Source organism: Parasteatoda tepidariorum, chromosome 8 (assembly GCF_043381705.1).
Source record: "Parasteatoda tepidariorum isolate YZ-2023 chromosome 8, CAS_Ptep_4.0, whole genome shotgun sequence".
NCBI lineage: Eukaryota > Metazoa > Arthropoda > Arachnida > Araneae > Theridiidae > Parasteatoda > Parasteatoda tepidariorum.
In genome coordinates this window covers 19,430,542-19,453,159 of record NC_092211.1, presented here as the reverse complement: position 1 = coordinate 19,453,159, position 22,618 = coordinate 19,430,542, and the positions used below count along the sequence as shown (strand labels likewise).

Below are 22,618 nucleotides of genomic sequence, written 5' to 3'. Positions count from 1 at the left end.
AAAACAAGATATATAATCAAAATGTGAGAAGCAAGGACTGTGCCTCCTTCCCTTATTACACAATTGCAATAAAAGAATCAAACAAAATGTGTATTTAGGTCCACTTATTCCTCCTTATCAGAGAGTTTGGGCTCTTTTACCACGGATAACATGTTGCTACTTGTAAGAATTATTTGCATAAATTTTTTTCTACCAGGCTCCCCAAGTGTAAAAATTGCAGGTTTTTAAATTTGGTGAATTAGATGTCAATTTTTCTTTGCATCTGTGTTATTTGCAATACAATGCATTTAAAGAAAGTGTGTATTGACACATACATGATGCATAAGTGTTTATTGACATTGCTTGCACATACAATTAATGCACTTTTTATAATATAAGCAATATACTACTAATTAATGTTGATTTTTAGTTTACTGAATTTGGCTATGCAGTATATGAGAATTAGATCAGTATCTATCATTGCCAACATTTACTAAAGTATAGATTTTTGTAAAAATGCATCACTGATTTAATGCATCAAAAATTACAAATGAAACCTTTTAAATAAAAGAAAATATATAAATTCAGAAGATATTTTAATGCTAAACATTAGTCACATGCAATAATTAAGCATCTTATGTAAGTTAATCAGTTTAGCGTTTAATTTTCTTCCCCTTTTAATGTTTTTAATTTTTAAAAAAATTCCCTTTTTAAAAAAAAAATTAAAAGTTTTTTGCAAAACTTGTGAAATATATGGGAAACTTTATTGGAACATATTTTTAAAATTAATAACTCATGTAAAAGTTACAAATGATTAAAATATATATACTATTCTAAAATGAAAGACTTTTTTCACTCTTGAGAATTTTTTTCAAAATAAAAATACTTTTTTTAAAAAGATTAAAACTAAGATTATTGAAACTGATTTAGATTAACTAAAGCAACCAACTTCCAACAAAGCGTTTATCTATTATTGCCATAAAATGATAAATTCTAAGTAGTCATGCAGTATGAAGATAGTGTTTTATTCATTTTTTTTTGGGGGGGGGGGGGCTAAACTTACAGCTCAATTATGACAGGATATTATTGATGATGGGAAAAATGCAAAACTAAGTGAATGCGTAAAAAAAGTTTAAAAGAAGAAAAAAAACACTTTGGAATTTCTTTTTAATTAAAGGTATTAAAAAGCTTCTTTAATTGAGATTTTACTGTATATTAAATAATTTCCTCCTGTGTTTACAACAATCTAGCTTTGAATTAGATTATATGGGGAAAAATATTATTTTTAAAACTGTTAACGCTATTTGGTAATGGGTTGTATAATTTGTTGTTTTATTTAAATAGTGATATAAGTGCAATTGATTTCTAGTCATGCTTTGTAATAAAAGATTTGTTACAATTGTAGTTGTCAAACATATGTATTTATTTCGTATCTCGTTTTATTTTTTAAAAAAAAGGTGAAACAAACGTATTTAGCTACGAAATATTTTTTTTCTTTATTAAATTATTATCATTCGGAATAAAAATGTTATTTATTTAATTGTAAACATTTTTTTGTAAGGATTTTGTTTTATTATAATGCCTTATAAGTAAATCGCTATGAGTGATGAAACAAATTTGTTTATTTAGTTAAAATATTTATTTTCTGTTATGCTTATTTATAATTTTCTGTTGTGCTAATTTGGTTGTGATTGTTTGCTATTTTTATGTACTGAAGTTTAACATGTTTTATATAGATTCAATATTTCTAAGGAATGATACCATAATGGATATTTGTAAGGAATGATGTAATATTTGTAAGTGCTAATTTATACATTTTCTTTCATTTGAACAAACAGTGTATCTTGAAGCAAGTTACTTTGTTTCACAAGGTTTTAACCAATACTAATATAAAGCATTTTATTACTAGATTTGATTTGTTCATAATTTTCATTTAATTTTAGTTTAATCGATTTTGCTGAAATATAAAATAAAGTATGACACTTATTTGTCCATGCGTTTTTTAATTAAATAGCTAGTAAAAACTGCTTATCAACGTGATTTCATTCACATTGATTTCACTCAACTATGGAGTAACCAAGGAGAGAGGGCGCTATACTGCAGGAGAAACATTCCATTTCAAATTCTTTTCCATTTCCATTAGTATTTTAAAGCTTAGAGAAAAAGGAGTTCAGATAAACCTAGAATAAGCCGTGAAGTTTAAAATGCTAAATTAAATTTTTTTTTAGTATCAAAATACAAACAAATTGTCGTAGGATAACTTTCCTATTGTGTTATCCTAAGTTATCCAATAGTAATTTGTTTACTTTATAATATTGTGAGATTTTTTTCTTTAAAATATTGAAGAAAAACAAATTATTTGAATGGTTTAAACCCTTCATGGCCCCTTCTTTCAACTATATTCGTAATTTATCAAAGTATAGAAGAAAAAAATGAGTACAAACAAATTAAGTGTAAATTATGAAGTTTTAAATACTGAAAATATATTCCCCCTTTTTTTCAATACCAAATTATGACAGGAATTGCAAACAATTTCCAACATTTGTTAAAAGACAAAATTTCTCACCCAGTATCGAAAAGTTTAAGAGATTCTACGAAGGATGGGTGCATGTACAGTTATTGGATAATAAAAAATTAAACCCTTATAGTTTAAACAATTTTCATTTAATACACTACCATTTTATTAAAATATTTTTAAAATATCCTACGTTCAAAGGAAGCTACATCAATTCAATCAAATAACAAATTAGTTTTAGGGCTGTGATTAGAGAATCGAACTCTGGTATGCAGGGGCCGGGTACGAACCCTGACTTCGTTAAGACCTACCGAGTTCATGCAGTTGCAGTATATGCACTCGTAAAATCTGTGGCATTGAAAGTCTCATGGTTTAGGGATCTGAAGAAAAAATTTTTCCCTTTCAGATCTATGTCTAAATTGAGGAAATGGCCTCACGAATTAATGGTACTGTCCTCTATCTGTGGGGTTCTCTACAGTAACCCGGTAGTATCGGCAGTCAAGAGCGTGCAGCTCTCCCTAGTGTAGAAAACACCAATCATATCGTCATTTGAAATAAAACAATATCAAAAGAGAACAGCTAGTATTTTAACTAAATTATTGCAGAACATTGATGAATAAATATATCTTTTTGATTATACATTCATTATTAAGCAGCACTGCTTAAACACTATACATAGATTTTTAAATAACTAAAAAACTGTTAGTGATTTGAATTTTCAGGCATCTTGACATTCTTTGTTTCGTTTCTTTTCCTTATGTTTAATTGGACAGGCATTTTTGTTTGTATGTGCAGCAAAATGCTTCTCAGTTCCAAATCCTTCCCTGAGTAGTCTGTACCATCCATGAATTTTCTACAAAAGGAAATGCATGAGTTTTAATCAGCACAGATATAAAAAAAATTGAATTTTTAATAGCTATGAGGTATGGTCGGTAAATAAAAGGACGAGCCACAACAAACACCCCATTTTAATGTTACATATCATGGGTATTCCTGGAAATGAGCTGGATGATGAATTAGCAAAGGCCGACTCAAGTGCGTCGAACCAGCTTTGGGAATCTTTCCCGTATTCTTCAAGGCCTCTATTTTCAAGCTTTACGGCAAGATTGAACATGAGCAATGGCGCAACTAGGACGGTTAGAGACAAGCCAAGGAGTGAAATCGTGACTGCCGCGGTGCACGTCAAAAAGAGCTTCTCAAGTTAAACAGGAATGGCTTGAGGAAGATCATTGATCTTACTGATCATTGCACCCTCAAGAGACACCTCTACATTATGGGTATTGCACCCGTTCCTCTTTGTCAGGGTGTCGTCTTGAGGAAGAAACTTCACGACAGATGCCTCCTGTACTCATATCTACGAGGGGCCCGTCAAAAATTGATTTTCGCAGTATCTATCATGAAAATGTCCAGCATTGCAGCAGCTTTATTAGACACTAAATTTACTCATAAAATACTTTGCACCTAGTACATTAGTGTATATTTGCTACCTCTTAAAACTGCACTAATTAAAATAATGCCAGTAGTGATTATTACCAAAATTAAGAATCATTGGTGTCAAAAATAGTATGGAGATTTTTTACGGTTCTCCATAACGAATAAGTACATTTTTTTCCATTAATTTTGCTTTGTTGTACAAAGCTTATTTTTTTAAAATTTCAGTTAGCAGTTATTACCAAAATTAATTAAGCATCGTTGACTTTAATAATTTATTACCGATTTCTCTCTGTTAAACGAATTAGTACCGTTTCTCCATTAATTGTGCTTTTTAGTACATAGCTTGTTTTTTTCTTTACTTCAATTAGTAACTATTATTCATTTTTTGAATTAAATATTTAGTTTTAGAGGAGCCTAAAATTTCGACGCTCTCCTGACTAAACTAACGGAATATTTTCCAGATTGCAGATTTTTCTAAAGAGACTTACAGTTTGTTTAGAAAAATAAAAAAACTGGTATTATACTTACATGAGAGTTGTCCAAAAAATGCTGTACACTGAAAGACATGCAACCAACCAATTCACTTCTCCTAGGAGGAAAAAATATATGTTAAACCGTTAATTACTTTTGAGCTAATTTACAGATTTTTACAGACTACGGTGCAATCTTTATGGTTAGGCTCTTGGTGAATATGGTTATTAACTAATGTAGATAAAGAAGCACACTAAATTAGACAGGAAATGACATATTTTTCAATAGATATGAAATTTTGACTCGCAAGATATTAATTATTGCGCTGTATTATTCCAATAACTTAGGATTCTTCGACCAGCCGGATTCAAACTCCTGTTCTCACGAATCCAACGCCCAGCTAACCAGGCTATCCCAGCCCTACCCATAGTGATTGATCTTAATAAGTATTTGAGCCCTGGTGGCTCAGGGAATAGAGCGTCTGCCTTCCAATAAGGTGAGCCGGGTTCGAATTCCAGAGATTGCTGGTCGATACGAATTCCGCACCAGGCTAGCGCCGATCACACTGCTAATGCAAAATATCCTCAGTGGTAGACAGATCATGGGTTAGAGTCCTCTTGCCGTCTGTCTAACCGCGGGAGGTTTTCCTCTCCATGTAACGCAAATGCTGTTTAGTTCAATCACAAAGTCCTCTGCGAAGGCAATTTCTCCCAATGCTTGATCCAGGAGTTTCCTTGTTCAAATTTCAAGGCTACGAAGTTGAACATTAATAGTAGTAAACTCAAAATTGGGTCGGCTGAACGACGGTTATAAAATAAGTATTTACGAATCATAAGTAGTGAAATATGTTCGTGAGAATTATGATAGCCGTGGTGGCTCAGGGGATTGAGCGCTCGCCTCCCAATAAGATGACCCGGGTTCGAATCCTGGTAGACATGAATTTCTTACTTGCCTCGTACCAACCACAGTGCTGACGTAAAATACCCTCTGTAATAGTTAGTTCCATCAAAAAGTCTTTCCCGAAGGTAAAATTTCTCCCAATACTCGTTAAAGGATTTCCTTTGAATTCTGGATTGGCTTCAACATTACAGGGCTATGGAGTTGAGCATTGGTAGTCATAAACTCAAAATTGTGTCTGATGCTACAGCAAGTGTTATAAAATGAGAATTATGAATCGCATATCGCAATTTATAGTAACATGTTTTATGCATACATCGCTGTTCTTAATTTAGCGTTTTGAAAATTAGGAATCGCAACTCATATTTGCGTGATTTATTAACCACGATTCTTCACGTGATTTACGAATTACGACTTCGCTCTAATATTTTTTTTAAAAAATATCACATTACTATTCGAATTAATCTGATCTGAGGAACACTTTTATTCTTCTAAATGCGGAACATTTTTATTTATCTGTGGAACATTCAGTGCAAATCTTGCTTGCGTACTTAGGTGATCTGATCACTTCATAGTTGATGTTTAATTTAATATTGAAGAACCAAAGAGGAGAATTATTGGTATTCAGCTTACTTTTTTTCAAAGTCTCGATGCCACACGGAAAAGACCAATCTTTTTGCTATATCACTTTCTAATATTTCGCTAAAAAATAAAGGGAAAGAAGTTAATTACTTCAAAATATTCAAAGTTTCGTTTGAGTTCGAATAAATTATTTAGTTTTTTGTTCTTGTTATACTTACAACGAAAATAATTGGTTGAACACTGGATTCTTCTGTTCTTTTTGCACAGAAGTTCGCCAATTGACTCGTTTTGATTCATCAGGGACCATGGATATCTTAATTAAAAAAATTATTATGCTTTAATTTAGCTTTAGTAAATAAAATTAAAATAACTGTCATGAAAATCTATATAATTGAAAATAAAATGATTTATAAGTTAGTTTACCTTTACATATGGATTTAGAAGACTCCTGCTATTTTGTTTACTGAGTTTTGCTGCTCTCGCAACTAAAAAATAAGTAAATAAAAACATTATATGAATTATTCATTAGCGCATTAAGATTGTTTTTGGAAGGCTTCACCTTCACAAGAAAAAAAAAACTTATTTTAAATTAGAACAAAGTCACATTAAAAAGAAAAGAAAAAACTATAATTTGGAAAAAGATATTGAAACAAATATTACAATGAAGATTAAAGTTAGTAGCTTTATATTTTGGAGAATTAAAGGAAAAAAAAAATCTTCTGTTTGATCATCATTAAGGATTTACTTTACAATTTTAATTTAAATTCTAAAATTATTTTTAAAAAAAATCTTTTTAAATGAATATGCATAGATTATTCCCCGTCCCCCAAAAAAAGTTAAAGATTAATTTAACGGTATGTTTGTTGTAAGGAAAGCTAATTTTAGATACCATATATTTATCAGCGTTGAACTTATATTTTTTAAATCATCACTAGATATTAGCACCTGTCTAAATTAGTCTTAACCGATTACAATTAAATATTTCGATCGGATAAACAAAGCATTTTCTTTATTTTATAATTGAATAACCCCCCCCCCCCTCCAGTAAAAAAGGTAATTCCTTGTTAAATTCCTTAAAACGATTACAGTTCAGCAAAATTTTACCAACATACTTTGGCACATAAAAATTGAAGTTTTCAAGTATTTTATAAAAGGTTTTTAAAATGACCTGAGTTTTGTTTGTGAATATGATTAGGAAGAAATGCGCTTCAGTTATTAAGTACTTAGAAATTTATTAAAAATACTTACTGTGTATTGTCACCATCCCAGCATTGTGATAGATTTTTAGTTTCAGTTTTCCTGTAATATTAAAAATATGTTCTCAATATTTTTGAAAAGAAACTGGAGATAATTTTTCTTAGACGAATTAATACACAGTTTTGTTTTTTGCTAAACTTTGACATTTTATTCTAATTATTGTTTTCTTTTTCTTCCATAAATTTAACTCTTCAGATGTCTAGTGCTTGAAAATTGAAAAATGTGCAATTTTTGAACAACTTTTTTTTTAAAAATCTTATTCTTCGCAGGTATTAAAGAATAATTTTCTAAAAAGAAATTATAGTCTTCAACTGCCTCGCAGCTGGTTGAATCGATGAGTCCAAAAACCAGTCATCTCCACTTTTTTTTATTTTTAAAAATGAGAGTTTTGCATTTTTAAGTTTAGCTGACACAGTTAGGATGTAAGAAATTCATGCCTTCTTACTTGATATTGTATATTTTGTGCAGTGAAGTCTCAATTAAGTTCGAAAACATGCCATATCCTAGAGAGGACCTGTTCTCGGAAACATCTTGGAAATATACCGCTAAATGGCAGCTGCTATTGCTTATGAAATTGTTTGCATAACATAACAATTATTTAGTTTATGCTTGTTATTTTGTTGATATTTTTTATCACACAATGAGTGATTCCAAGGGTAATTCTTTAGATGGTATATGCTATGCAAGAAAATAATAAAAAGTAACTTTGAACCGTAAAGGAGGTGACGACAAATAATATGATATTTGATGCAAAAGTTAGTAGACAGAGCATAAGAAAAATGTGATATCAAAATGCAAGAAAGGTGAAATAACAGTTTAAGGAATCACATTATACCAATTTTACTCATAAAAGCTCTTAACCTGGTGAAGTTGAAGTATCTGTTTTCGTTGGTGGTTTATGCAAATTAATATTTTCTATATAAACCAAATGAGATTTTATCTTCCTATGAAGAAATTTGTAAGTTGCCCAGCGCGGATAGTCGTAATCCAAAAGATTTCTGCATCTACACAGATATCCATGAATATGTAGTCTAAGACTTGGTTTAAATTTCATAATTTTTAAGTTAATATGTAGTTTAAAGTTTTTATCTCGAACGATTAGAGCTTACTTGTTGCCCTCTTTCCCAACTCTAAGACAGGTTGATAAATCTCTAAAAAAATTATTCATTAGCATTTTATTTCAACAATAGGAAACTTATTTTAATTTTTCATGTTATTCAGAAAATTTAGAAGAACGATTCCGTAAGACAAAACTTTGTAATTCTTAAGTTACGCTATTTTTCATAAAAATGTCACACAATATTATGCCAGTTCGTATTTACTTTTAAAAACAATTTTAAAAAAAAATGTCTTACAGAATTTTTGCTTATGGTCTCATGTAAAAAATTGGATCTACATGCAATTGGAGATACAGAAACTGAAAAATGGAGATAATTACTCTGTTAAAGTTTCATTTTGTTGTTTAATGACACCATTTAAAAATTTTTTAAATTATGTCGTATTGTATAAGATTTTTCCGAACTTAAAAGAATAAATTAAAGTACTAAAATTGGTTACTAAACATCAGGTATTTTCCATTGGTGCTGTCCTCTTTAGAAAAAGTTTAAAAAAATTAAAAATGCAAACAAATTATGGCAATATTTACTCGGGATAACGGAGTGGGAAAATAATCCTGTAATAACCTGTTTGCATTTTGACGTTTCGAAAAATTTTTTCAGTTATTAATATATAATGATTTATTCTAAGTTTATCTTAAAACACTTTTCTAAACTTTAAAATCTTAAACTACCCATAGATGCTAAACAAAATTTGTCATTAAATATCACTTCAGCGGTATATTGTTCACTTAAGCTGTGATTAACATAGAAATACTAAATTCAAACTCAAATTCTTTTCTTTTTAACATTACGTAAGACATTAGTCATAATTACCTTTGCAGCTGAGAACATCTTTAGACTTATGCTTGACAACTTTAACTGGGGAAGGTATATAAATTGGCTGCTCTTGAACTGCTTTTACAAAGCTAGTTTCTTCTGTTTTGATAGGTGACAGACCCATACCAAGCCTAATTGCATTTTCTAGCAACTGTAGCCCAGATTCAGATGTAGTCGAATCGTCATGGGACGAATCATTTGAAGCATCTGATGCACTGAAAGGCCCAGAGATTGTCGTTGGTGATCTACTCCAACCATCGGGCAAGTTCCTTTCTTGTAATGCCATGTTTTCAGATTCAGATGCACCATTTTGGGAGACATTTGACGATTTAATGGTTAGACGATAACTATTTGACTTTGAAACGGGCTTCTGGTCATTAGTACATTTTTCCAAAAAGCTGTTTTCAGTCAAAGATGAAACTTGTTGAATAGGTTTAGGCGAGGAATGTTCCATTTTGGCGATGTCTGGAAGCGATAGAGATTTTTCTAGAAGAGGCTTAACTTGTTTCGCTTTCGCCTCTAAGAATATGTTCTGGGCAATATTCCCGATGATGTTCGCAAACTCCCCTTCACTGATTTCTTCTGATTTTAGACTTTTGACTAAGTCGTTAACATATTTGTCTCCAGAACTTGTCGAGCTTTCTGAAACATCATGCTTGCCAGAATCGGCAGACAGATTGGATAGAACACTCGGTTTCAGTAATTCTCTGCATTCTAGTGAAAGCTTCTGAAAAATTTCTTGCAACAATATAACCGAGTCGCTAAAAAATGGTGGCGACTTCAAAGGCGATGTAATTGCCTTCTTTTCCCGATCTATTGGCGTAATTGACTCTTTGTGTTTGATTTCATCTGCATGGAATAAAGCTCTTGGAACATTTGACTTTGCTTTCAATTTTTCGCTTTTAGAAATTGGCGTAGAAATCATTTGTTTTATTTCTTGAGAGCTGTAATTTTGTTTAGTAGCGCTGTTAATAATTTGAGTAATATTTTCATAAATGTTTTCTATTTTTTTGTTCAAAGCTTGTGGTTGCGCTGTGTTGTTTTTAACGGGCGTTTTACACAAGGAGTCATTACATTCATACCATGAAGCACCATGATTCGTTTCGGTATCTTTTTCACTCTGAACGACATCGCTAGACTTATTAATACGAATTGGACTCTCTAAAACTGTTTCCAAATGTCTTTCTTCTTTCGATTCGAAATCATCCGTCCTTATGAAAAAGAATCTATCGTCTGCATTGGCTTGATATTTCCCGTACTTTCTGGATAACCTCGTGGAACAGCTGGAACAACTACAGTTAAAACTGCATTCGTCATCTGCCATCGATGAAAAGCCTTCATCACAGTCTTTGCTCTTGTATTTACAAAGTTTATTGACAAGCATTCTTTTCTGGCTATACATTCTGGTGACAATAGCTTGCTTCTTAGTTCGGCTTATATACCGATATTGTTCAGAGGTATGTCCCACATCATTCTGAAAGTAATTCTGTTTTAATCTTTCGGGTGGAACAAAAGGACATCTCTGGACAGCTTCACTTGATCTACTTCTAATAACATTCTTTTTGGAGAACGGCTGTTGTTGATAGTTAGAGGCTGGTATCTGGATGTGGGAGTTGGTGGCATTGGAAACATAACTTTGTTGCGGAAATTTCATTTGAGTGTCTAGTCGAAATGGTACGCTAGAAGTGTAAGTTTCTGCCAAGGGAATGTAATGAGGACTCTCAGATCTCGACCTTTGTTTCTTGGAGAAATTCCAACTGTTTCTCTTTTTCTGAGCTAAGGGTAAACCGATTTCATTGATAGCCTTGTTAGGATATAAATCTATTTTCCGGTTGACATTTTCTGCAAGAACCCTGTTTGAAAATTTAGTTTTTTTGTTGTTAGGAAAATACCCTTGTGATTGATTTTGAATTGAGGTGAAATTCAGATTTGATCTGATTTCATTAGTCTTACTAGAATTGCTAATGTTTCTAGTGTTAAGTTGATTTTGCCATGATAACCCGGAACTAGGTACCGAACTTTTTGGGAATTGCTGTGAGTTTGAAGATATAATAGGTTCACCCAAACTTAGCCTATGTGAAACAATCTGCCTAGATCGATCTCTCATTTGATGTATATTCAATATCTGATCAGAAAAATGAGGTAAGTTCCGAGAACTATATTCACCCGGAATGTTTAATTGCTCACATGATCTAGGTTTTGCCACATATGTTTGACTTCCTCCATCACCAAACATCTGAGAACTTACACCTGTGTGAATTAGTTCTCCATTGTATACTTCTCTATTAAATTTAGCGTTTTTAGGTAAAGTTCCATACTTTGTAATGCCTGACACGTTTAAATGAGGCATTGATCCATTCTTTCTATCAAATAAAGCCAATTTCGTAGATGTTCGTTGCATGGTTGGCGTTCTTTTTATTTCTGGACCATCGTAGTAACTCACATTTACCAATCTTTTAGCGTTTGTTTCACTAATAGCTTGGCTATCTGAAAATACAAGTTTTTGAGCCAAATTTTCTTGGCTTTTACCCACACGCAAAATAGGCCTAGCAGGCTTAATATTTTTAGTCCTATCAATGTTTTCCTTGTCTTCATCTTTTTTATTCTTTTTAGACGGAGCAGCTTTAGTGTTAACTTTATAGTATTTATTCATTGGCGTTGGAACAAACTGAACATGTTTCCCATCCTCTTTAGCCAGCATTTGCGAAACATGATTCTTATTTACAAATATTATGCCAGCATCTTTATGCATTTCCATCAAATCACTGTTGTCTAGGGTCGTAAAATTAACCCCGTCATCTTGTTCCAAAGGGGTGGGTTTCGAACAATGGAAACTACTGTGCAAAAAACTTTGTCTTAAGAAGGATTCATCACTTTTTTTCTCAGATTTTTTCGATGTCTTGAACAATTTACCCCAAAACGATGTTTTAGTTTTTTTGTCATCTTGTGAAACGAACGAGCTCATAATTAATTCTCAATCCGCTGGCAGTAACCCTAGGAAATTAAACAATTATTAAATATTCATGATTTTGATATTTAGTGTCTTTTGTCATGATGACAGAAATTTCTTATTAATAATACAATACGAAAAAATTTAATTTATTTTCATAATTAGGACAAAAGAAGTTGTATATTGTCTCAGGTCCAAATTAAAAGTGATTGTCGTAAATTAAATCGATCACCAACGAACGAACCAAGCAAATTCATTGCTAAGCTAGTTTAACAGTACAGATTAACACGCATTAACAAATGTACAGATAGTGGTAATCAAACATATGTTAGATATTCATAAATTTTCGATTACTTTTTTTACCATTATGGCAATAATCTTATTAATGGAGAATCTCTCTAATTAAGTGATTGCCCTAAGCCTATCGGTAATGAACCATGCAAAATCATTGTTAAACTGATCCAACTGCATAGATTAACATGTTGATTTTAATAAATGTACAGATAATGGTAATCAAACATATGTTAGATATTCATAAATTTTCGATTATTTTCTTACCATAATGACAATACTCTTGTGGAGGCGGAGTTATCCACAATGCCAACCTTCATCTATCAAAAGGTACCTCGTGATTTAATCAAGTTAGCATGTCATATATACCAGTGAATTGATGTTTAATTTTCGTAGTGGTAGTTACGCCACAATACTTCACCAGAATTTTGTCAGTGAAAGAATTCGATGAACGGATACCACTAGTTGCTGTACTTATGAAGGATCGGGAGAGCTGGTTTTAAGGTTACAGGGTTTTTAAGTGCTGGATATGAGAAGTGTATTAACTTCACAGTCGTAGTCGCTCCTGTGTTGCCATTAACAGTCGAGTGGATGCAGGCAGACGTTGTGTTTAATCGAGACGAGACTGAGTAGCAACAGCGTGAGGAGGTGGATAATCACGCCTGGGTCACCACTTATCTTTGGCGAGAAATCGGTTGTGTTCATAAGTCTGCATGTTTAGTTAAGTCTGTCGCCAAAGATAACAAAAAGGAAAAATGCCAAATTTAAACATAACTTTAATGGAAACTTAACAACAAAATTAAAAACATACAAGAATAATCGAGCAAGTAATAACTGAAGAAAAATGTAAAGCAGATTGCGAAAAAAGAAAAGAAAAGTAAAGTAAAGAACAAAGTATCACGATGGTTTCGATGGTAACGAAGTTTTACGATGATCACATTTTATTTCTTGAACTTCAGTTCAGTTCAAAGAGATTACAAAAAATACTTTGAGCGTAGGTTGAAATTTTTAGGTTAGCCAGAACATGAATTTCTCGAATCAATTACGATGATTACACCACACTCTCATAAATGGAGAATCTCGCTCATTAAGTGATTGCTCCTAAGCCTATCTGTAATGAACCATGCAAATTTATTGTTAAACTGATCCAACTGCACAAATTTGCATGCAGATGTTAATAAATTTACAAATTGTGGTAATCAATGTATCTTAGAAGATATTTATAAAGTTTCAATTATTTTTTGCCATTTATGACAATACCCTCTTATTAATGGAAAATCTTTCTCATCTTAACTCACCTGTAATCGCTTGTTCAGAAAAATTCTCAAGTCAATGTTAATATTTTTAATTTGTTAATGATATATTTTGTCTGAAATTTCAATAATTATTTTTTTAAATGAAATAAGGAGGTAAATACCTACCCTGTCAAATGTTATAAACTATTTATTTTTTGTTCTAATACAATGTAGAAATTTTAAGGGGTCTTATATTGCTATTCAATCATTTTTATTTTTTGTTTTCCTTTTCGACCAGTTTCTTCCAGACAAAATGTTAACCAATCAATAATAATTAGCAGTATTTGAAGCAATAATTATAAATATAGTTATGTAGTAATTTTTTTTTCTCTAAATAATACACTTTGCAATTTTTTTTAAAACTCAAGATGCGAACCCTGCTTTATATATATATATAGCTTATAAGCCTTAAAATGGGAAAACTGGAACAAAGTGACATTTTATATATTTGCTTGAATTATTTAAAGCCACGACAAAATAACTTTAAAATAAAAATTGCTGCCACTAGAAAAAATTTCTTAACAAAACAAAACAAGTGGACAGTTTTTTTTTCTTAAAAAATTTTTTTAAATTGCTAAAAATTTATTCGTCATGATCCGACAAGTGATTGTGATGATCATCGCTTCGTAATTTAAAAATAATTGTTATTTGATGAAACAAAAAATGGTTTTATAGGAAAAAAAGAAAGTTACAATTGTACCAAATCATTTAAATTCTGAAAAAAAAGAAAGATTTTTAGGCATATAGTTTTTCACAGTTTTGTAATTCGCGAAAAAAAAATACTAAGTCAGAGGCAGAAAAGCTTCACCTGTGGTAAAAAAAAAAAAAAAAGAAGCTAAACTATGTAATTTTAAAGAAAGGAAATATTTCAGACAAACGTTCTGCTACAATTTTTGCACTTCCAACTATACGCAATAAGAAAAAAAAAAATTCCATTGCGCACCCGATTGACTTTCGTCTTTCAGATAATAGTAGGGCAGATTTGTTGGCCACTTTTTCAGGGCCAATGTTGCCCCCACAGTAAGGACAAATAGTACAGAGAATGAAAGAACATCCATGCCTTGTCCGGGATTCGAACTTAGGACCTTTCCGAAGTGAGGCCAACTACTTGACCCTTCCGGCTGGCGCTCAAAGAAATTTACCGAAAACATTTAGTTTACTTAGCTTTACATGATAATTTGCCATTAGAATTGCCGTCGATAAGCAACTGCCATCATTTTAAGAAAGTTTTATTAGAATTTGACGATATTGATTCTTGTTTCCATATTTAGCAGCGAAATGCTAATTTCAGTTTTGGATTTTATATTATAATATTTTGATTTTCATATTTACAGTATATTTTTTAAGTTGTTTACTAGTTTTAGTATTTCTTGCATCAAATTTTCTCATGTGCATAAATTTTTTAATCACAAATTTATTATGATCTTCACGTATACATTTTTTTGCACTTCAGAATTTTCAATTCCTCCCACCCCCCTACTTTTATGTAACTTAATGTGGTTCTTTGAACTTTGAACTTGAGATATAATTTTTTTTCTTCTATGAATCGTCTTTACTTATCTAGGATTTGTTGATTTCAAATTAACAACACAAGTTGCCACTAGTACTGACTTTGCAGCCTCTTAGTGGCTAAGGCATTTTTTTCTTCTTTTTGTGTAGAAAAGTACGAAATTTAAATAAAATTTGTTTGCTAGTTCCCGAAACAACCCTTTGTGGGCCAGAGGAGTCACGGAGGTTAAGGCTTCACGGAATGTATCTTATTTTATATTTCATAACAGTCTTTGAACAGCCGACCCAATTTTTTGGGTTTACGACTACTAATATTTAACTCCTTAGCCTTATAATTTTGAACCCAATCTAGAAGATAAGGGAACTCCTGGATCAAGTATTGGGAGAAATTTAGCCTTCGTGGGGGACTTTTATAATGGAACTAATCCGCATTTGCGTTACATGGAGAGGAAGACCACGAGAACCTCCCACGGTTAGCTTGACGGCAAAGGGACTCTAACCCATGATCCGTTTACCACTGAGGATATTACACGTCAGCAATGTGATCGGTACAAACTGGAAGCGGATTCGTACCTGGGATTCGAACCCGTTTAACCCGAACGGTATCAATGTGATTATAGTTGCGCACAAGCTGCTTTTACTTTTCAGACAAGCTGGTACCCATCAATCTAAAGCTGGGTTGGCTTCAAACCGCCACTGGGGTTCGAACTCCGGTTCTTCATAACCACTGACCCATCACCACTTCCGACATAAAAAAATAAATGAATCATGGCTTAAATGACATGACGCAAATGACTTAAAATATTAATTAATCATGAAGATGGTTTTAAAGGATAAGAAAAAATTGGAAGTAACAGGAGAAGAAAAGGAGATCTACAAAATTATTAGAAGCTGTCTTTGCAGCTAACCATGAAATAATTCATAAAATAATAATAATAATTCGTAAAATAATAATAATAATTCATGAAATAATAACAATAATGAAAACAACAAAAAAAACGAACGTGAAAATGAAGTTCCAGGCTCTAAAAAGTTCAATGAACTTTAATTTTTTAAATCATTAAAACTTCTAAAGTATAAATTTTACTTATTTTTTTTTATTATTTCAAGTTTCTTTTAAACAGTATAATCGAAATTACATATTCAGGTTAGAAGTATAATTGCATCGTCGTTTTTTTAAAAATACTTCTTATTAAAAAATTGCGCAATTGTGCACCAACTTTTTGTAAATTGCACCAAGTTTTACCTTCTCCTCAAATTGCGTAATCGGTCGAAAAGATGTGCAGATCAATTTTCTATAACAATTATAATTATTATTATTTTTTTATGAGTAAATGTCGTCAATGAAAATAGCTACGGTCTTGTGTGATCTCTGAAAATAAATGAACAAATAAATTCCATATCAACATTTTGAACAAAAACACGCACATTTTAATGAACAAAGTAGACTTCGACACTAAAGAACGAAATGCAACCTCAATACATTTTTAATTCGCAGTTTCAATAAGAAAAATTATATTATTCGTGTAAAATTACATTATCTGTGTACACTACTAAGAAAGCAGTGACTAAAACTAAACATCAAAACCTGTTTTATTTAAGGATTAAACAGATTTAGAATTGAAAAGCAGTATCTTAATCTCCTCCAAAATTCACTAGGCAATCAAACTAGTTTTAATATTTCGCATTGAGTTTACGTGAGTATGAGTAATGATTTGTCAAATTTTGATGGCAAGCCCTCGCATATCCCTCATTGGGAGCATTCGCCTCCCAATGAAGTAAACCGGGTTTAAATACCAGCGATAGCTGGTCGATACGAGTTTTGCACCCGGCTCGCACCGACCACAGTGCTGACGTAGAAGATCCCCGATTGTAAACGGATCATGGGTTAGAGTCTCCGTGCAGCCAGACTAACCGAGTCTTTCACGAAAGCAAAATTTCTCCCAATATTTGATCCTTTTTCTTCTGGGTTGAGTTCAAAATTACAAGGCTACAATAGTAGTCCTAAACTCTAAAAATTGGGTCGGCTGCTCAACGACGGTTATAAAATTTTAATAACAGTTTTGTTTTTTCTCTCCATGATGTTCATATAAGTATTTCTTAAACTATACATTAATGGACAAAAATACCTTGTTTTATCCAATAAATATTAGGTGATGTTTTTAAATGCTGACAGAAATCAGGGTCTCCACCAAATTTCAGTAAAAAAAAATTCGCTGACTTTTCCGGGTATTTAGAAGAAAAAAAAATCGATGTAAATTCAGACTACATTTTATGCATACCATGCAATTTTTAATCCGAAACTTTTGATTTCTTTTTTATTTATATTGTCAAATATTAGATTTTGTGAGCAAGAAAATACCATTGATTGAGGATGGAAACATGTAAAAGTTTCACCAAAATTGAAATTTTTATAGCAAATAATTATAATAGATGTACTGTTACGGACAATTCTAAGACTGGTTATTTTCCTGGTAGATTAGAATTGCCTAACTCGGACCACTTTTTACATGTTAATTTTTATCAGTCACAAATCACTTTCATCAGTCACAAATTAATTTCATCAACCATAATTAATTAGGTTTAATATTTGTCAGGCATTTGTTAGGTTTTGTTATGTTTTAGGTTCAACACTTCCTCCTTAACTTTTGGGACCGGCATATTTTTAAAGAATCAAAGTCAAAGTTTTTAAAGAATCAAAGAATAAAGAAGAAAGTTAAAGAAGAATCACAGCAAACATTACATATCTTCAACTGAATGAATCTCACACACAAAGCAAACCATTTGTTTAGTCTTGAGAATGGGAGCCTATTTTTGAGCACTCGAGCGACTTTTATTTCCATCTCAATATTTTTGAAGCCAATTTTTTTTTTAAATCAAGTTCACTGCATATCTTCAACACAAATGCTTTTGAATGTTAATAATTTAAAAAGTATAAAAAAAATCTTAAATTTAGTTTAAAAAAGCAGTTTACATTAAATATAGCCTAGTGTCCCATACCTTGGGGATTACTTTCTGTATGTCTAAAACAATTTTTTATTGAAAAAAAATTGAAAATTTATGAACTGAATAAAATGATATAAATGTTTTAAAATTTTAGTTTATCCTTTTAACGTAAAAAATTTAACGGTGCATAGGCTGATTTCATTAAAATATATTCAATAATTGTTGCAATAGGGCAAATTCTATATTTAGGTTTGAATTTCTTTTTTCTTTTTGCATTATTTATTGAAAAATATTATAACATTTACTTTTGAATGAGTCAATTTAAATATCCGAGTTAAACTTTAAATTAAATTAACTTTTCATATTTCATTAACTTATTAAAAAATTTTGGGAGATAAAATAAGAAGTTCAAAACGGGACTGATCTGGCCCATTTTATTTCTTTCATATAATCAAAGAAATAAAAATACGAATATTCAAATGCCATTATGTTTTATATAAGCAAATTAAAAGCACCTAATTTTAAAGAGAGAGAAAATTATTTCTTATTTTAATATGCAATTCATTGTAGCTTAACTGAGGTTATTTCTCGCTCTGAAGTGGCAATAATCAACAGCACATCAGAAATATACTTGTGTACAAAACAGCAAATTTTAGCACAATTAAAAAAAAAAGCACAATTAAGAAAAAATGGGGTCTTGACACTGTATTAAATATTATAGGGACTATAAGAAAAAATAATTCTCCAACTAACAAATTTGATGTCAGTTTAAAAATTTTCATCTCATTAAGAAGTTAAATAAATTTTCATACATTAGTATTATTTTTCCAAGAAATTTTATCAACACTTCGCCACATAAAATAAATAAATAAATGATGGCAATAAATAGATTAATAACAAATGTAACAGTCAAATAAATAATTTTTGCTAAAATTGGAGATTAAAAAAAAGTCAACAATTTCATAAAATTCGGCGTATAAAATCAAATCTTATTCAATTAAAAATCAACCAAAATTTAAAATGAAACAGAAATAACAATTGGCCATAAAAATAAATAATTAAAATAAAATAGCAATAAATTAATAAATAAAAAATTAAAATAAAACAGCAATAAATTATAAATAACAAATGTAATAACCAAATAAATAATTTTCCTTAAGAATTGCAGATCAAAAAAATTCAAAAGTTTAGAAAGCAAATAATTTTAATAAATTCGAAATAAAATAAAATCATATAAAAATTAAACCATAAATTGATATTTATTAAAATGTAAGTAATATTGTCTTATAATATTAGATTTTTATCTGTACTTAAAAAAATATCAAATCAGCGTGCTTTTGTTATTTTCAGTTTGCATGTAAACAAAAGCACGTTCAGCATCAGAAATGCTACCGGTTGCATCTCCCACCCTAGAAGAAAAATACAACTCACCTGATCACGTGTTCCGGTTTATTTCCAAAGAATATTTTAAAAGAAGAAACAAATATCAACATCAACTAAGCTACAGTGATTAAAATCTTGACAAGATATTGTAAATAATCACGGTAATAATCACAGCACAACAGTAAATAAAGAGAGAACAATCTTAAATTTGCTTACAAGAAATGTCAGACATTTGAATTTTCCTCCGTATCGTCTGTAGCTCTGTGATTGGCTCGGAAGCAGGTAGAAATCTCTGTTCACGTGACAAAGTTCGAGGACAAGGAACAGGTTCCTTTTTTTTTCTCTCTCTCTTCATGCTGTGATGTGATGACTGAGGTGATTCATGATTTGGAGCATGGTGATTATTAAGTGTTCGTTATAATATAAGGAAGAAAAGGATTTTACCGATTAACCTTTCTTTCTGTTCTTTTTATACAAACTTGTTTTTTTTTTTTTTTTTTATTTTTNTTTTCTTTTTTTTTTTTTTTTTTTTGCGATCGAAACATTGTTTGCCAAGCCTATTCTTCAAAGATCATAACGGTTTTTCTTATTGTTTCATTAATTGGGTATCCTTATTCCAAAAGATCTCGCGTTATGTGGGGAAAAATTGTTTGAAAAAGTTCGGTTCATTAAAAAGCACATAAAGTTTTGGCTACAATACTTTTATGAAAATCTACATTCACCATGCAACATTATAGTTAATGTCAGAAATTTACTTAAAAGTATAAAAATAAAACTTAATTACTATTTTAAATGTAATCTACTGTGAAAAAAAATGTAAAAACTATTTAAATTTCAAAACTTCGAATTGTTTTTGCAAATTAAATATTTCTTTCTTAATGGGATGCCTGCAAGTGACGTATTATGGGTATATCGATACTGATTATTTGTGGAAATGTGGCATTTGTTTACGATAGCAACTGTTCTTTCCATTCGATTTTGAGTAAGCCAAGCTCATCAAGTATCAATGCCCTTAAATGACACATTCTATATATTCTTTCGCTAATATTTCAATTCTTTCACTATCAGTTTCTTACATAAAATAAAGACAGGCACGAAGCCACGTGAAACATAAACAAACTAATTATGCATCGTAGTTGCCAAATACACAAAGCAAAAATATATCACGGTTACAATAAAATACATAAACAAATAATAAATAAGTAAATGATGCAGACGAGAAAGAATTCTGCTTCAACAAATTTAATGTGCGATTCGGCTCAACACTTTAACACGCCATTTTGCTTATAAACGATCAGCTGGTGCTGACGTCATAGGTCACATGTGTGGGTATCAGTGATCTTCTTGAAGTGCAAATATCCAATTCTAATTTGTTTACTAATTTAATCAATAAATAAGAAAATACTAATCAACCTATTAAGTGAGTAAATGGAATTTACTAATCTAGTTAATAGAATCAATAACTATATCATGCAACTAGTTGTATCGCCATATGATAAGTTGTATCGTTAACCAACTAAATTTCTCATTAAATCAAAAGTTATCTTATTGCAAAAAAATAACTTTTTAACTCTCTAACCAAATCAATGTTTTTATTAGAACTGTTTTAAAAGAAATCCGAAATCGTTTCAAAATCGAAGCTAAAATAGTAATGTGAAATCATTAAGGAAAAATTAAGTTTAATGATTTTTTTCCTTAAAAACGAGGTAAAACAAAAATAAATCTTAGAAAAAAAAATTTTTTTTTGGAAAAATCGATCAAGCGAAATTTTTTTTTTTTTTGTTGAATGACAAGGTAAACACTAATATTATTAGGAAAAAAAAAAGAAAATGGACGATGTGATTTTTTCCCCTTTGAAGTGAAATTATTACTAAAAATTAAACTGAATGATTTTCTTCTTCCCCCCCCCCTTCTTTTAGCATACGTGGCAAAGCCGTTTGTGTCGTGGCCATTAGTGTGACGTGATAGGGATCTTTAAATTAGTTGGCCCAAGGGTCCGGGGTTTGAACCCGGTTAGTTGTCATTATTTCTGAAATTATATTTTTTTATTATTTTTCAATATTTTAACGTAAATAAAATATTCCTTTCACTTAAATTATTATTTTTCTTTTTTATAAAATCGAATAATAGCTATATGCAATAACTATATAGCAATCATAATTGCAGAAGGAATAATCTTGCAGATCGCAGGGAAGAAATAAAATCATGTCTTTTCAATATTGCAAATATCACCTTAAAAATAATTTATTTCAATTAAACTTTTTTAAGGTAAATCTTCTATGAGACTGATTAATCTCTTCTGAAAATTTAAAGAAATCCTTGGAAATTCCGAATCAAGGACACAGAAGGGAAAGATAATAAATAAAATCGATTATATTTGACCTGACCAAAATATTATTGAATTTAATTATCTTAATAAGAATTCATAAAAACAAAGTTTCATAGTTTTTTATTTCTCTGGTAATGCTTGTTTATATAGTTTTTTTTAAAAAAAGTTTATAGTTACAAAATTTTAACGTACACATTTAATACCTTGTCATAAAAAAAATCATAATTGTCATAATTGTCTAAAAAAATAATTGTCGTCTTTTTTATATTTATTTTTAAATAAATGCTTTTTTTAAAAAAGCCTTTCTTCTTAATTTAGAATATATTATTTTTTAGTTGTTGGACTTAATATCACTTATTTTAATTTATTCACTCTGTTAATGAAAATTATATTGAAATTGATGTATTCCTTTAAAATTAAGTTTTTTTGTATATTTTGTTATATTTTAAAAATTATAAATTTTTGTTTAGTTAGTTTTGAAATTGTTATAAGCTCTTAATTCTATTTATATGCTAATAAAAAAAAAGTTTCCTATCTTTATGCAAAGCATGAGTCTGTATAACTTTTATTTTTAGCCAGAGTTATTCAGAGCACGTGGCGCCCTCTTTTATTTTAGAATTAAAAGAAAGAGTCTGCATAAATAAAGTATTCAAATCTTAGAACTTATAATTTATTCAAGTGTTTCCGCCTGTCAATTAATAGAAAATAATTATTTTCATTTTAGAACTAAAGGGGATTTCGTTTTATTTTCTAGCGTTGTAATTATAGTAGAATATTTCTGAATTTATTTTTTTACTTCATAAGTTTGTTATAATAAAGGAATTATTTTTAATTTTATTTTTAATT

The 22,618-nt window shown here is 30.4% G+C and overlaps 1 protein-coding gene across 2 annotated transcripts; it reads right to left on the bottom strand.

Moving 5' to 3' along the window:
- Positions 1-3,065: 3,065 nt before the first annotated feature.
- LOC107452082 (uncharacterized) lies at positions 3,066-19,768 on the bottom strand. 2 transcript variants are annotated; one of them, XM_016068388.3, is made up of 8 exons: positions 19,660-19,768; positions 9,067-12,063; positions 7,127-7,177; positions 6,302-6,363; positions 6,097-6,191; positions 5,930-5,998; positions 4,457-4,517; positions 3,066-3,347 (listed from the first exon to the last, which is right to left on the bottom strand). In XM_016068388.3, exons 2-8 carry the CDS (start codon positions 12,032-12,034, stop codon positions 3,213-3,215), a joined length of 3,441 nt encoding a protein of 1,146 aa, XP_015923874.2. In that variant the 5' UTR covers positions 12,035-12,063; positions 19,660-19,768; the 3' UTR covers positions 3,066-3,212. The 2 variants fall into 2 exon arrangements, with proteins under 2 accessions (XP_015923874.2, XP_015923864.2); XM_016068378.3 differs by having other exon boundaries at positions 19,492-19,708.
- Positions 19,769-22,618: the final 2,850 nt, after the last annotated feature.